General features: G+C 40.5%; 1 protein-coding gene across 2 annotated transcripts; it reads right to left on the bottom strand.

Annotated features, from left to right (window-relative positions):
• Nucleotides 1-1,060: 1,060 nt before the first annotated feature.
• On the bottom strand, nucleotides 1,061-13,907 carry mlycd (malonyl-CoA decarboxylase). 2 transcript variants are annotated; one of them, XM_044192515.1, is made up of 5 exons: nucleotides 12,689-13,907; nucleotides 8,524-8,636; nucleotides 6,548-6,704; nucleotides 6,032-6,094; nucleotides 1,061-2,245 (listed from the first exon to the last, which is right to left on the bottom strand). In XM_044192515.1, the coding sequence occupies exons 1-5, from the start codon at nucleotides 13,232-13,234 to the stop codon at nucleotides 1,700-1,702; spliced, it is 1,425 nt and encodes a 474-aa protein (XP_044048450.1). In that variant the 5' UTR covers nucleotides 13,235-13,907; the 3' UTR covers nucleotides 1,061-1,699. The 2 variants fall into 2 exon arrangements, with proteins under 2 accessions (XP_044048450.1, XP_044048449.1); XM_044192514.1 differs by having other exon boundaries at nucleotides 6,032-6,184; nucleotides 12,689-13,899.
• Between the last annotated feature and the right edge of the window lie 1,660 nt (nucleotides 13,908-15,567).

Here is a 15,567-nt window from a genome sequence, read left to right as displayed (position 1 = left end):
TAAGTAATTATATGTTCAGATTCCATTCATTTGAACAGCCATTTTCAAATTAACTCCATTTAACAGATGAAAAAGTGGACTTGATTAGCGCTTCCCCGTTAGCACCTCTAAAACAATTAAAAGCCTTCCCATCCAATAGGTGTGCAGCAGGGATTGACTCATCCTCTTAAGCCTCCACTAAAAAGAGGTTTGTATCATTTCATTTAGCGGGACCTGATGTGTCCATAAATCAGATATCAGTGCTGAAACTGCTCGCTGTGTGAGCAATTTGTCTTCTTAGTCCTATGGGAAATACCTGACTGACTACTTTAAAAAAAGTCATTACTTTCACCGTACGACATAAACATTTTTTTAAGAGTTCATGATTAAAAGCTGCTGGATTTTTAACCCAAACCGCTCTGTGGTTACTACCATCAGTCATTCCTGGGCAAAGGTGACTCAAAACAAGCCCTTGCTGCCAGCAGCAGGTGTGGAATATTGTTTTTTCCATGGCAACCCATACCATAGCACGCATCGTCCTCCATTGTGAGATGGTGTGACATTGTCGCTCTTTTCCATGTTTCCACACACATCTTTGCACAGAGAGGTGTGGGTCTCTTATTGTCTCCAATATCTCCAGAGACACTCACACTGTCTGTCAAGGGCATCCTTTAAACAACTGTCCTTTTTATGCTTCTTTACCCCCCCCCCAACTGAACACCATCAATCTAGCCATTTACTTTAACTTTATTTCTCACTCCATTAGTTTCTAGGACACAAAGCAGCAAGGGGGGGGGGGATAGAGAATGTGAAAAAATGAAAAGAAAGTTTGGCTCCTTGGAGAGATAAAATGTAATTTCACAGTCAACTTGCTGTGATATATTATTTCACAACAATGGCTAATATGAGCCCTGCTTGGCACCTGTACAGAGCAGTTAGAACATCAGCGATGGCTCTCTGGAGATGTGTGAAGGTGTGTGTGAAGGCAAAATTATAGGTACCAGGAGGGTCCAGCCCAGTGGATCAAAGTGAGCAGAGTCGACTATAAAATGAATAGTCATGATACAAGGTAGAAAAAAAATAGTTTAGAGTTATTTAATTTGAAATAATATTTCCAGTCTGTGATTTCATGCCTTTGTGTATTGAGCTTAAGCGGGAATAAGCAGTGTGACAGCAGGTGCATATAAACCTGACCCAAGACAAAAAAAAATCCAAAACTCTCCCATTCTTCAACATTTGGCAGTGAGACAGTTCAGTCAAATGAAAGAATCTAAACATCATTTATTCCAGTAGCTGCACTCCCTCATTGCTCCTGCTTCAACATTATACAGACTGTTATCCAGAAACATGGTAAAGCATTGATAGATGCCTCATGCTTCATTAGCTACAGTCTCTCAGCCTGGGCAGCACTTACACAGTATCAAACGGCTTCAACCAGGAACCCAATGAGGCAAAAAGCCTAACCTATGCACTACATACAGAAGATGGGAAGAGACACGTCATTTGAGAAATGTTCTAATTTCAACTCAAAAATAGTATCAGCTGATGTCCCTTCAGTGGTGCTTCTAGAGCAGTTTTTTTTTTCTTTTTGGATATTTGATGAAACATGTCAAATATTAAAATCAAAAACAAAATACAGGTTGTCAGTCAATATATTAAGGATATGAAGTGCAATCTAACAGAACAGACTTGTATTTATGGATGTAACCTTGTCTCTTTCTCACAGTTTGCTGTTCTTCTGAAATTGGGACACCAGTGCCAGTACCTGCTCTGATGCTGTGATGACCTTATTCTGCAGGTAAAGGGTGCTGTTTGCAGATGTCTCGCTCAGGAAGTAACGATAGTTCACCATGACGCCGCAGGAGTTTGCCACACCCCTAGGGCTGGTGTCTGCGTGCCAGTTGAGCCGCCACATGGTGGCGCCGTTTTGCAAGTGGAAGTTGGCCACCGGGTTGAGAGCGTAGCCTCGCCTCTTCTCCCCGTAGAGGTACCAAGCGCAGACACGCATCAGGACGGGCTCCAGGACACGGGACAGCCGCTCAGACTGCATCCACTCGCTGGTGCCGATCAGCTTGCGGAGGGCCTCAATGGCCGGGGTCCCCGGGGCTGAGTCAGTGGCCTGTTCCACCTCCTTCCACTCCTGCTCTGAGAGGAGGTCAGAGCCCCGGCCTTCCTTCCTGTACTGGCTGAGCAGGCCCTGGAGCCAGGAGGAGAAGCCTGGGATCGGAGACAGGCTGGAGAACTGGCTCATGTGAGGGAACTCACTCTGGAAGACATGACGGGAGAGGGAGCTTTTTTTCCCCACAGTATGCAGACAGCAGATAACAGCAGGTAATGTGTTTACTGGTTTGGCCTCAATTTGTGTCACTGATACTATTAATTGAGTATGACAATGCTAGCTCAGAGGTCATGCAAAATTGCAGAATGGTGCATGCAGTGTGCACAAACGTGATGCAATAACAACCAGACACAGTAACTGTGATTTGTGCTTACTGTGCTGACTAATTTGTGTTTGGAAAGGGACATGCACTGAGCAGTATGTGAAACGCAGTACAATATGCATAAACATAATATATATATAAAGCTATGTTGAAATGTATCATTAAGAAAATTAATTTTTTGGCATCAATAAATGATCCAAAAAAAAAAATAAATGGCAATGGTTTTTGGAGGGCTTGTTATTGTTAATACTATGTTCTAAAAAGTTTAGAAGCAATGTTTTAATTTGTAGCCCAATCTGTGTTCAATATGGAACAGGTCTCTAAAAACATCCATGCATTTAAGGGTTAAAAAAGTAGCTGTTTTAATCCCCTATTTAGAACACAAAAAGTTGCAGGAAAACAAAAACAAAAAAGAAATCTAGGAAAGGTGGGGAGGAGAAAGCAAGGTAAAAGGTATAAAGAAAACAGATGAGAGGCAGCAGAGATGTGATCCCCACCAGAATTCAAAGGGCGCCAGCTTTGCAACTGCGGAAATAAGGGAGATAAACACTCCACCTCAGTATCAAAACACAAAACAAAATTTTCTTGTTTGTGCTCAGGCTGCTGCACGGCATTACAAATCAACTCCATTGCTTCACGATCCTGCCCTGCTGATGGAGATGGATGATGCCCTCTCTCCTTCCCTCCCTCTTATTCTGTCCTCCTCCTCCTCAGTCCCTCGCACTCTCACCTTTTATACCCGTCCTCTTCTCTCACTCACCTCTCCCCCATGTCTCTGTCTCATCTCGACCACACACACACACACGACACCCACCCACCCACCCATCTCGAGTTCTCTTCCACCTCACTACCCTTTCCTCTCGCCGAATTCCTCCCCCTCTTCTCCGCCCATCTTCGCGCTCCAGCGTCTGGGTTGATAAGTGACGGAGCGATGTGGCAGGCAGAGGAGTGAAAGGCTGCAGATGAAAGTGGAAGTGTCAGACAACCCCTAGAGGGACACGCTGCTGTCTGTCTGCCTCGCTCTGCGACATTGTTTTCCTTTTTTCCTCCTTTTCACCCTCCCTTCACTTCAAAATCCAGCCTTCTCACTTTCCATGTCCTGCTGTCTCCCCCCTTGTGTTTCTTCTCACTCTACTGTATCATAGTCTCGCCTTCTTCACTCCAACCTCTACTTTGAACTACTGGGTGCTCCCTATGTTCAGAGTGGGCAGGGTTAACAAAGACAAGAAGGTGGTGGAAATAAGGGTAAAAAAGGATCAGGGAGGAAAGGATACAGAGAAAAAGAACTAGCAGTGCCAGAACGGTGCTCCAGGGTCCAATCGACAAAGACAAGCAAGACCTCCTCCCTTCACCTTAAATCACCACCGTGACCTTTTCTTTTCCACTCTATCATCTATCCATCATCATAGTGGTCCCTCTGTGGCTGCGCTGCTGCTCTCTTCACCTTTATGTAAGATAAAGCTCTGTCAGAAAGCCAGGGACTCTGCAGAATACAACCATGTCGGGGTCAGGGGTTTGATTCCCAATAGGGTCATAAAAAATAATTGCACTCATGAGGTACTTGCATGTACTGGGACGAAAGTCGCATAAAAGAGTTCAATTTCCAAACAGTACTTTATACTGCCCTACAAAGCCAAAATGCAGTAACTACATATTCTATCAGAATTGAGTTTAGATCAGAATCTGACTTTTTGACACCTGTTTTGCAATACAAAAAATTCTTATGCCATAGAAATGTATAATTTCTGTAAATAAATAAAAAACCATGTACAATCTGGCTCTGGTTTGGTAATCTGCTCTAGAAGCTAGTCACCCTTAACTGTGCGCTCCACCACAGACAACTAAAGCAAGAGAGCTATATCAAGTCAAAGCTGGCTAGTGAGCTAGGCAGCGCTAGCCTTAGCTAAAACTAAATTTACTTACTGAGTTTTTTCTAATTAGTTAACTGTAATTGATAAATATACATTTTGATGAACCGACATCTTGGTAATATATTTTGTTATTCAACATAACTAGCCGTTAAATAAGGCGGTAGCTACATTCTATACTAATGGTAAAAAACACCCCCAGCTACGCTCCTGCTAAAGCTAACATACATAGCTTAGTAGAGAAGCAGTAACTGCCATCTCAGGCAATTTGGTGAGGTTAAGATACCTTGAAATAATATATTTCAATGTATTATATTGTAGATTAATTTATTGATTTAAATAAAAAACATTAATAGTAGATGGACAGACAGACACAGCAAAACAGATTTAGTCCCTATAAAATATGGACTGTAATAATCAAAAGAAAGCTGAGAGAACATTTTGTTTGCATTCCCTGAAATTTATCCAAAAGCAGAATTGTATCTGCATTTTATAGGTATTATGTAGCTTATATGTCATTGATTTATTTGGGTAAAATAATCTGTAAAAAAAAAAGAAAGAAAAAAGAGCGCATTACAACCTTTTTAATCGGTTGCACAGTTGACCCGCCTGAAAACTCAAATTCCTTTTTTCCCCCCAACATCACTAATTTGTAGTTACTGCTCTGCGCTGCTTTTGTAGGGTAATATAGAGAAGCTAAAAAAGTAGCACACCTCTTTTTTTGATTATTATTTTTGCATTAGAAAGACAGCAAAGATGACAGGAGAAGATGCGGACATGCAAAGCTAGTGGACCTCTTGATGAAGACAACATTGCCCATCTGTAAGGCTTTTACAACACAGTGCAATATAACCTACTTTCCAGCCCCCGACACAAATTGCTTTAATGCTAAAACAGAAAACACAAAACTATATCAGCTGAGCTCACTGAACCGTATGTTGCCATTAATAAAAATGTCAATAAGTGAAAAGCTTGCAGCAATCAAAACAGTCCCATTGTATGAATAACTAAAGTGGAAGCAGCTTAAAGCTCTGAAACCTGATTTTGAGGATACACTATAAAGAGCTATTTCCCATCTGTTGGGTAGAGTGGCTTTTGATGTTCTATTCAATGTTCCAATCATTTAACAAGTGCTAGCTGGAGTGGCCCGACATGAAGGGCTCTTCTGCGCTTATTGAGAGGGATGGATGAGATTTCATGCCTGTCTAGTGACAACTGCTCTGTTTATGTGGGTATGCATTCATGTGTGTATAAGCAAGTGCTAGAACAAGTGGGAGATTTATGATTCTGCATTAAGACTAAAATAAAAATGAAAACATTTGAAAAGCAATCAAACAAAAATCTTGCCTGTCAAAGCTGTATTTCTCACCAGCTGGGCCACACCTGAAGGCTACCATAGAGCCTTTTAATTAAATTCAGCATGTAAATCATACAGAGTGAAACGTTGTTCCTGGGGAGGAGACAAACAACACTTTTTTCTAAGACACCGTAGGGGAGGAGCTGAGGAGCTCTGCAGGAGTTAACAGCTGTGCATGTGTCATGTGAACCGTCATGATAAGGTGTTATTATCTAGCTATAATAGGAAAGGGTGGTTTAAAAGCTTCACCGATAAGACTGAGTTATTGTATTTTAATAACAGATGTTTATGCTCCCCCGAGTTAGTTTCTTGGCTGCCACATCCATTCATAGTTCTTTTTGCTAACAAATGTACTACACTACATCCTGCATCCCACCCACACTCACCTGTAGTTCTCGGACCACCCTCTTGATGAGGTAGTTGCCTAGCTCCACCCCTTGTAGGCCAGCCTGCGTGGAGGAGATGGAGTAGAAGATGGCTGCATTTATCTTATTCACATCCTCCTCGGCATCAAGAGTGGCAAACTCACGGACGATACTCTAAGTGAAAAACACACATTTTTGTTGAGTCACAAAGACAAATTCTGCATTACTGATCCAGATACAAGCCCATTCTCTTATATCTATCTCAGAGGTGCTGGAGCAAAACTGCACTATTTCACACCATGGAATATTCTCAAAATGCAGTGTTGTCAAAACCACCTTTTTCCTCAGTGTAAATGGCAAAATTGCACCCAGAGGGATATGCAGTTTAAAGGTCTCGGTATTGTTTTTCATACAGAAATAATCCATTTGTCAGCTGAGAGGAGGAACACAATAGTAAATCCCAGATTTTTAACTATCCTCCAAGGTGTGGTAAAATGAGGCAAACCATCACAACAGCCTGCAGCTATTGCTTCTAACCTGAATGTTATCAGAGATGTCTTCAGTGAGGGCCACGTGTAGTACAACCAGGGGTTCTCCTGGCATGGCGGCATGGGTGAAGGCATAACATCGGCGGTATGGCCCCACTCTGCGCTTCAGGTCAGTCCAGTTCCTTACAGGGTGCACTGCCTCATACCTGGCAGAAGGCTGATAGTTAGTATTTCAGTTTACAATTAACCACCCTCCTTAGTTACTGTTGCTATGCCAGTCAAGGTTTCCATTCCGTACATTACATACTGTATGTAGTTTACAGTAATAAAGGAGGCATTACCACTCAAAATTCTTTATAATTTTTAAAAATTGGGTCGGTGATTTCAGACAGGTAGACAAAAGCAGGGTTTTCATTTACAGCTAATTTTGCTCCTGAAACAACTCGCTGGCACATTTTATCGGCTGTATCTTGCTAGCTAATTCAGCTAGCGTAAGTTCTGGGAGTTGGTCTAAACACTGTCTCTGGATGACTTTTTAATGTTTCCAGCTGACTGAATGTGCTGAATGTGTCTCAAACATGCACTTGATGGCTACATACATGATAGCAGGCTAAAAGATTGTGGTTAAGCCCAACGCAAAAAGCTAGCACCCTCACCAGTTGATGATTCATGTAGAAGAAATGGAAATAGACAGCATGTCTTGTATTGCAGTGTAGCGCTAGTTAGCTCTTATATGATAAGAGTTGGATCTTACATTTTTTCATATTTAAATCTAACATAATCCTGTTTGGATGCTTAGCGTACATAGTTGACAAGACAGACAGGTTAGATTTATGTTTTCGAAATTAAAAAACAGTAGCTATATGTTTCACTTTTAACGAGAAAGAGAAAAGGCTTTTAGGATGAGGACAAATCAATGTGTTTGGTGAATGCAACACTATCATGGATAACGAGCTTGGCTGAAGGTTGTTTAAGGGTAAACTTCCACAAATCCAATAAAGAGCAGGAAAGAGCTGCAAATGTTAGTCTACATTCTGATATAGTAGCATCCAGGAGCGGCTGTCACACAGCTGCAAAATACTACACAGTGAATGTGCAAATCCTGAATGGGTCTTTTTTTTCTAACTTAACCTGTAAACCCAAAAAATGTAGTAAGCTAGCTAGTGAAATTCTCCTTGGCCTGGGAAATAAACGATGGGCTAGGTTAATGTTACTAGATATAGAGCGAAAAACAACACAGCAAGTAATGTAACTAACGTTAGCTTGGTTGTGGGTCAGCAAACTGCCGCTACAGTTGCTGCTGCGAAGCTAACAGCCAGAGAGGAAGAGACAGTTCCCCAGCGAGCAAACCAGCTCCAGACAGCAATACTCACAACTCTCCTGCTACTGTAGCAATTAGAAAGCTGAATGTCCGTGGGAAAGTCATTTAACGTTACCTGACACACAAATCATGGCTGGAATAGTGTTGTGTGGCTCGGTCCAAGCCACTTTGTTTATTTCCCATTTACAGAGCCAGGGCTGTATACAAACACCAGATTTTTTTTCAGAGCACACACAGAACAGACAGCTAGCGGACCGTGAGGAGATATTCCCTCAATTTGACAAAAAGACGTGTACTGATGAGAATCACATACCCCAACTTTAAGTTAAAGAAAATAAACACACTGTTTGATCCATTCCTTACACTTTTGCTCTTTTATTTTTGGTTTTGGAAAGGGTAAATAAAAACTCTTAGATGCCGAGTATCGCTCTTACTACATCCCCCATGCACACTGTATTGGCATATGGAGAAATCCATAGGCCTGTCGTGCCCTGTTTTATACAGTCTATGGTCATGGTGGTTACTGTTGCTAAGATATGATTGGACAGTCACTGTTCAGGGGATGAGTTTAGCAGTTTAGAATGGTCAATTTTCGTACTGTGCTGTACAATTTGTATGTTAAAAAAACAACAAAAGAGATTATGATGAAATGGAAGAGAGAAAGAAAGAAGAGAAATAGCGTGAGGTAGCCTGAATGCCCTTACTGGCTGATCTTCTGCAGGATCTCGCAGGGGGACTGCCAGGTGATTCTCTCCAGTCGGAGCAGACCTACAGAGAACCACTCAGACAGCAAGCTCTTCAGCGTGCCGTTCAGGTCCTGGGAGAAAAAAAAAGTTCAGATGTTCAGAATTAACATCCACATCCACCTGATAATAGAAAATAATAGAAATAATAGAGATAATAGAAAATTCACCACATTCTTTCCCTTGTTGAGAATAGCTCGGCAGCCAGTCAGGAAAGTAAAAGCAGAATCTTGCAATTGTATTTCATAATAGTGCAGGGACTATATATTGTATAGATAAAACACTGGTATGCAGGTCGATCTTACATGCACAGGATATGTGAAAAAGAAGGTCATGGTATTTAAATTGTCTGAGCACTGTAAGGAATGTCCTTTTACTGTAGCTATGGAAGAATTTTTTGGTCACTCATTTATATCTTATAAAGAAGAAACACCATAAAAGTATTCTCTGGAGATTGCAGCTTTATGACTATGAAAGAACTGGATAAACACACAGTCTTTACAACCACATGACCTCTTTTACTGAGAGAACTCACAAGCTTTATTTTACTGACTGACAGCACAGTTGCTTAAGTTTGTCTGTAGGCTATAAACAATTCCATACGAATATCTTACACACTGTGTGGGTTGTGTGGTCCCCGGGGTGTCTGTACGCTGTTTGAATGTTTTCACATTATGAGTAGTGATTTGTTTGAGCTTGCAATGGCTGTAGAGGAGGCACTTCAATAAACAACTTGCCATTTCAAAGCAGGCCTGTCCTCCTGCAAAGGTCAGACTTCATTTAAAGCAAATCTCTTGCAAACACACAAACAAGCGCACAAGGTGCACGCACGCAAACACACACAAACACATAAATACAGCTTATATTGGCTGTTCCATAGGATGACTTCATTTCAGGCCTACTTTAATGCCGGCTTGTCTGTCATAATAATAGCTAATACAAACAAGTACAGTCATGGTACAAAATCCACTGGCTGAAATCTTCTGCGAACAGCTATCAAAAACCAAAACTAACAAAATTTGAAATTCTTTCCCACATATATGCATCAGGCCCTGCATTATTCAGCTCTGTGGTTGAGAGGTTTCACGCAGGAAAATTTTGTTGGGTGAGGAGCAAATCAAAAGTAACCCTCAGAAAAAAATAAAAAGTTCAGCAAAACTTCCATCACTACTTATGTGATGGCATGTGTGTGTGTGTGTGTGCATGTATATATGTGTTCCTCTAACTTCACAAGCTGCCCAAGGTAAAATAATCTATATGATGGCCGATAATCCCAGCCCAGCATTTCTGTGGAAAACGCAGCACATCAACAACACATGAGAGTGCAGCTGCTGCCTTGGGTAGCCAATTCTCACCCACACAAAAGGAAGGCCAAACCGAGATGTGTATTCCATTGACCTAGCAGAAGATGAAGTCTTTTGAAATGGAAGGGTCTAGCAAACGGAGCCTGAGGTTAGGAGACAGATGGAGGGAAGGGAAAAGAAGAAAATCCTGTACTCCATTAGAAAGAAAATGAAGTAACACTTTTTGACACGGGAGCTGTATCAATGCAGCGAGGCGCTGACGTTGTGAGCCGATACAGCCTCTGCAACCTTGAGCTGCAGTTATATTGTAATTATACAGAGCGATGAAGCCTGCAGTGCCTGGAAGGAACACTCTATCTATCCAAGGCCAAATGACCACGGACTGCCAGAGTGTTTACAGGTCGAACTCAGCCCAGAGTGTGCCAGTACCTTTACTCCAGTAGGCTGCATGCCACTTGTCAGCCTGGCAGTCTGTCTGTGGGGAAAAAATAGCCTCACTGATATTTTGTGAAATCCCAAGTAGCCAACTAAAATGATGTCTCGGACTTGTGTTTACATCTTTCATCCACTCAGTTTTGTGTGCACAGGTGAAAAAGAATGAAAAGCCTTGGGGTAGAAAGAGTGAGAAGGAACATCAAAAATCAATTACCCAACCAAGAGCGACTAATCTAGCGTAGAATTCAAAGTGACACTTGCAAGAACCACAGTAATTGCAGCCTTGTGAATTGCAAACTTTCTTTACTTTAGTAATTTTAGAAATTTTATTATTTTTCCCCTCTATGTTTCGGTGCTACTTTGATCATCTGCATCATTTTCTGAACGCAAGTTTTTCGCTCCCCTGGCATGCACATACTATCAATACATGTGCTAAAAGCTTCATATTTACCATGACCTTTTCTCATTTTTAGCTCAATCAATTATGGCAATAACAAGAAAAGATTGCTGTGTACCAAGACCACGGTGGTCAGCAGAGAGTACAAGTAAGTACTCTGTAGGTAGCTTAGACCTTTTTAAGATACAAAAGGTCTCAGTGGGCCTTGTTTATTGAGATTAAATGCATCTGAACCACCTCTCGGCAGGAATAAAATAAATATTGAGCAGGAGAGAAGAGGCTAGAAGTCCTCTGGCGATAGAGCAGTCAGGGTGTTTGAAAATCATATTAAACTCTATTCCAAAGCAAAACAAAACATAAAAACTTATCACAAAGATGATAGAAAACCTGCAAGCTTCTGTAAAGCCACTGGTCAATTTATAAATGCAGCTTCACGTCAACTCAGTATGACTCCAACTTAGAGATACAGCCAACATAACGAATAAAGACTGATTGTTAACAAACACAAACAGTTCTGTAACCTTTGTCAAGCTTAAAAATGCATTGATCACAAAAATAGAATATATCCTCTTTCATCTTGTGGAAAACTAAATACTGCAGGTTGAATGTTGCTTGCCCTCACTAAGGAGCATATTGTTTCTATTTTGCTCTACTGGAGGCAGGCTCGATTCCACCAATCAAACTAGAGCTGAAACAATGAGTCAATTAACAGATTAATCGATCGACAGAAAAATAATCACAACAATTCTAAAAACTGATTCACTGCTGAAGAAGGATTTGTAGCTTTTCTTTTTCTAATGGGATAGTAACCTTAATATCTTGAGGTTTTGGTGGCGCTGGGTGGAAAAAACAAGCAATTTGGACTAGGACTAGTAGAACATTTATCTACACAATGGTTTAGGTTAGGTGATACACCTGCAAAGAAAGTAGTTGGATATGCAACCTTTGGTGCTCTTTAATCATAAGCTACAACCTTAATGCATGTTAGTAAAAGAGCTAGCCTGTCAAGTTACTATATCTTTACACTGAATGAGTGAGCACGTATTAATATAAAAACATCTATGGTACATTTCAAACCAGGCCTTAGAAACTTGTTTGGGGAAAAAAACAGAACATAATAAGTACATGGAATTAACATGACAGAAAGCTTGCGATCTGAAAAATATTCCACTCTCATTCCAAGGTGTGCATGGAAACTCCTACACTCCAGTGCTGAAGTGAATTGAAAACTGTAATTATATTTGACTGAACATGAATGACACTGAACAATGAGATAAATGAGACTGGAAAGGGTAGCTTTTCAGAAAAATAAGTTGCCAAAAATGTGCCATTAATAGGGCAAAGAGCATGGGAGCCATGTCTGTGTGATGGAAAATTTAAGGGTTTTTTTCCCCCTACTGCCTTATCTTTCAATTTTATTTTCACAAAAAATTAATTCATAATATTCATTACATGCCTGATTTATATGCTCTTTCACCTTGTTGCTGCTGCAGAGTACAGTAGCTCGTGCCTCTTTATATACAGAATTAAACATTGTTACAGGGTCTATTTCAACAGAAGAGCTCTGCTCAGAATTTGATCTGTGCAGCCAAGACAAAAAATATGAAGAAAGCCCTGGAATTGAGCTTGACAGCTCTGCCTAGCCTATCTGCAAAAATGTCCTAAGCTATGAGGAAATAAAAAATAATAATAATTTAGTTCCTCTACTTTGGTAGGGAAGTTAAACTGGGGCAAAGGTAATTGCTTTTCAAGCTGTGATGAAATGTGAACCATGTGATGGGGAGCAAAGCAAGGGGTGGGGTTTATGCCTCAGTGTGGGGGTTAGCTGTGTAAGCAGCTATACTCAGCCTACTCCTGATGCTGTTAAAATATACCACATACAATGTCTCTAAAGTACTGAACATTCAGGCAACAGTGCCAAACGTCTAAACGCGAACGGCACTGCTTGACTCATGCGAGCACCCGTAGAAAATGTAAACAGATGTTTTACCCTGATGTGTGGGCTCTCGCTAGCTTTGGATGAGATTATTTCAAGCACATCGGCTCGGAGATCCACCAGAAACTTCACTCCCCCCTCGACCCTGCTTATATGATTAAGCAACTGTTTGTAACGGGGAGTCAAGCTGTACCGCAGCCTGTCTTCAACTTGCAAAACGGTCGCCAAGTCTCGTAGCTGAGTGTCTAACAGCTTCACAGCGAGCTCTGAAACGCTTTTGCGGTCTACACCGAAGTCTTGCGACAGCTTCGTCAAGAAACCGAGTTTGTCGTCCTTGTCGAGACTGTTGTAGAAGTGTATGAACTCCAAGCTGTTTGATTCGGGAGGAGGAGGGGATTTGTCTCTCGTTTCGTATGTGGGTAAAGGTGCAACGACCCTCGCCAGTATCTCCTCCATGCCCGTGACACCGCCACGAATTGGTGTCGAGTACCAGCGCCAAACGCTGACGTCCGAGGACCCCAGAGCCGCTTTGAGTACAGCCCGGTATCGCCAGCACCTCACACTGCTACGAAAAGCCCAGAGAACAGAGTGGGATATCATCGCCGGCGGGAGGGAGCTCGGTTGTCTATTTGGGACCCGCGACCAGTGAACACACAGGAAGGAACCGTTTCCGGGTCTCTTAAAGAGACAGTACAGCTGTCATGGCAACGAAGTGAAAGGTTGGACTGGAGGTCCATGACAGGTCTATTATTAGTATAAAAACAAAAGAAATATAAAAGCTCCCTTGCAGTATGGCTAATTGAGTGTTCAAATCCCATGACTCTGAATTAAGGGAATAGACTACATATCAGTGACCGAAGGTGTAACAATTAGCATATTAAAAAAAGACCAACAAGACCACAATGTACAATAGCTATCATCCCAAGGCTATACTGGTGGTATTAGATAAAAACACATTTGGAAAGACCCTTTCACATTCATTATAGCCAATAAAGTTAAAGAGGCTCATTTAAAATGTTGCATAACTTTTATCCATGTAACAAATTCATAAGTAAATATAAAGATATTTGTCTTTTATGTTAATTTTGTAAATCTGAAATATAATCAATATCAAAATGTATGTATTTTTCTCAATGCATGGTTTTTATTTTCATCTGATACTGATAACGGAGTTGACGTTTGATGACTGTATAGAACTTCTTTGTTTGCTAGGAAAATGTATTCAGAAATCAGACCCAAACTTTATATCAATCAATAAAGTTGACAGGATGTAGTAGAATAAAAGTTCATTTTTAAATCTGAATGTATTACTTGTATGTGCCCATGTATTAATTGTTTCTGTTGTCATTTGGATGTTTTATTCCACCATCTATAACCTCTAAAGAAAACGACAGTGTTGTATCACAAAATGATACAACAATATACACCATATTCTCTTTAATGACAGCCAAGTATTCAACCCAAAGAAAGATATATTATTTGATTTGGACAACAGCTTATCATGAGTATTGTCTTCTTATTTCACAATTAAGCAATATGTTCTTATTAACATACCGAGATCCCAAATCATCAATTTTCATGGCAGCTGTCAGAACAAAAAGACAGAGCGTATACATAACATGTGTGATATTGCATTGGACATTATTTTAAGTATTAACAGACAAAGGCATTTATATAGTTTATACTTTATTAGCCTGAGGCTTTGGTATGTAGCTCAATATTTGCTCCCCATCATCTACAGCCACTGTAAAATTCTTTCTGGAGCATGTATATTAATTTTTAGACATGTCTTATTCCTGCCTGTCAAAATACAGTAGGCTCTGCAGAGAAAAACTGCATTGACAACTTCTGCAGTCCACCTCAGGGGACCACCGTGGGTGTATACCATGCATTATTGCTTCCACAGCACTTTTCCACTAGGTCAAAGCTTCCTCCTCTATTGGAATCCTTCAGGTAAAAACATAAAGCATCTGTCCTGTGTTGGTAGACAATGTTTGATCTGCCTCCCTAGAGTGATATATCATTACTTGGAATACATTAACTATGGGCCACTCAATCATGTCATCCACTGCATTTTTTTTTACTGCAGTATAAAAATATAAAAACAGCCTGCAATTACCTTTTATGCTCTTTTTATATTTCAATGTTAAAAAATTTTGTCAAGTGAATTTTTTTAAATAAATAAATTATTTAAATGCTGAAATATCTGTTATCATTTCCCCATAGATTAGGTCATAAGGAGCCAATAACCAAAAATAATTGAATTATCCTGGTTTTTAATGAGGACATTTATAATAGTCTACTGCTGATTTGTGGGGCTGTTGCTGGTATATCCTTGCCTCAGCTGGAGGTTGAACAGACAAAAAAAGACTAGATTTTTCTGTACAAATGGCAGAGAAAGTGAGAACAAATAGGTCTACTGTATCTATGAAGGGGATGTGATAACACTGCCATAATGCAAACCAAATACCAGAGTTAAATAAACTTGTGTCAAAAGGTTAATCAGGAGCCAAACTAAGGTCACTAGTCAAGTGAGACTGAATGACTGTGACAATGTCTTACTCCATTATTTATTGCCTGCCTAATGTTCTTTCTGACACTGTATCACACGTGTACATCAGTTCACAGTACATTTTACTTTCTAAATAAAAATACTGTACAATGCAAGGCAAAACCAACGATGACACAGGTTTTGACACTCAATATCAAGATGCCACATCTGTCCAAGTTGCATAAAAATTAAAATTATTGTGTATCGCTTTTTAAAAATTTGACATGTTAATCTGTAACCCTATTACCACACCATTGCCATAGCAATCCATGTGCATCATCCTTTTGTCAGATCAATGATGTCACAGAGATGTCAAGTGTTTTAGAGACCCCAACCACTCATCTCTGCGACACTTAAACCCAAGCCACCTCAAGTAAAACGG

This window comes from Siniperca chuatsi, linkage group LG4, assembly GCF_020085105.1.
Source record: "Siniperca chuatsi isolate FFG_IHB_CAS linkage group LG4, ASM2008510v1, whole genome shotgun sequence".
In the NCBI taxonomy this organism is placed as follows: Eukaryota; Metazoa; Chordata; class Actinopteri; order Centrarchiformes; family Sinipercidae; genus Siniperca; species Siniperca chuatsi.
The sequence above is the reverse complement of the archived record's forward strand: the minus strand, read 5'-3'. Positions and strand labels throughout refer to the sequence as shown.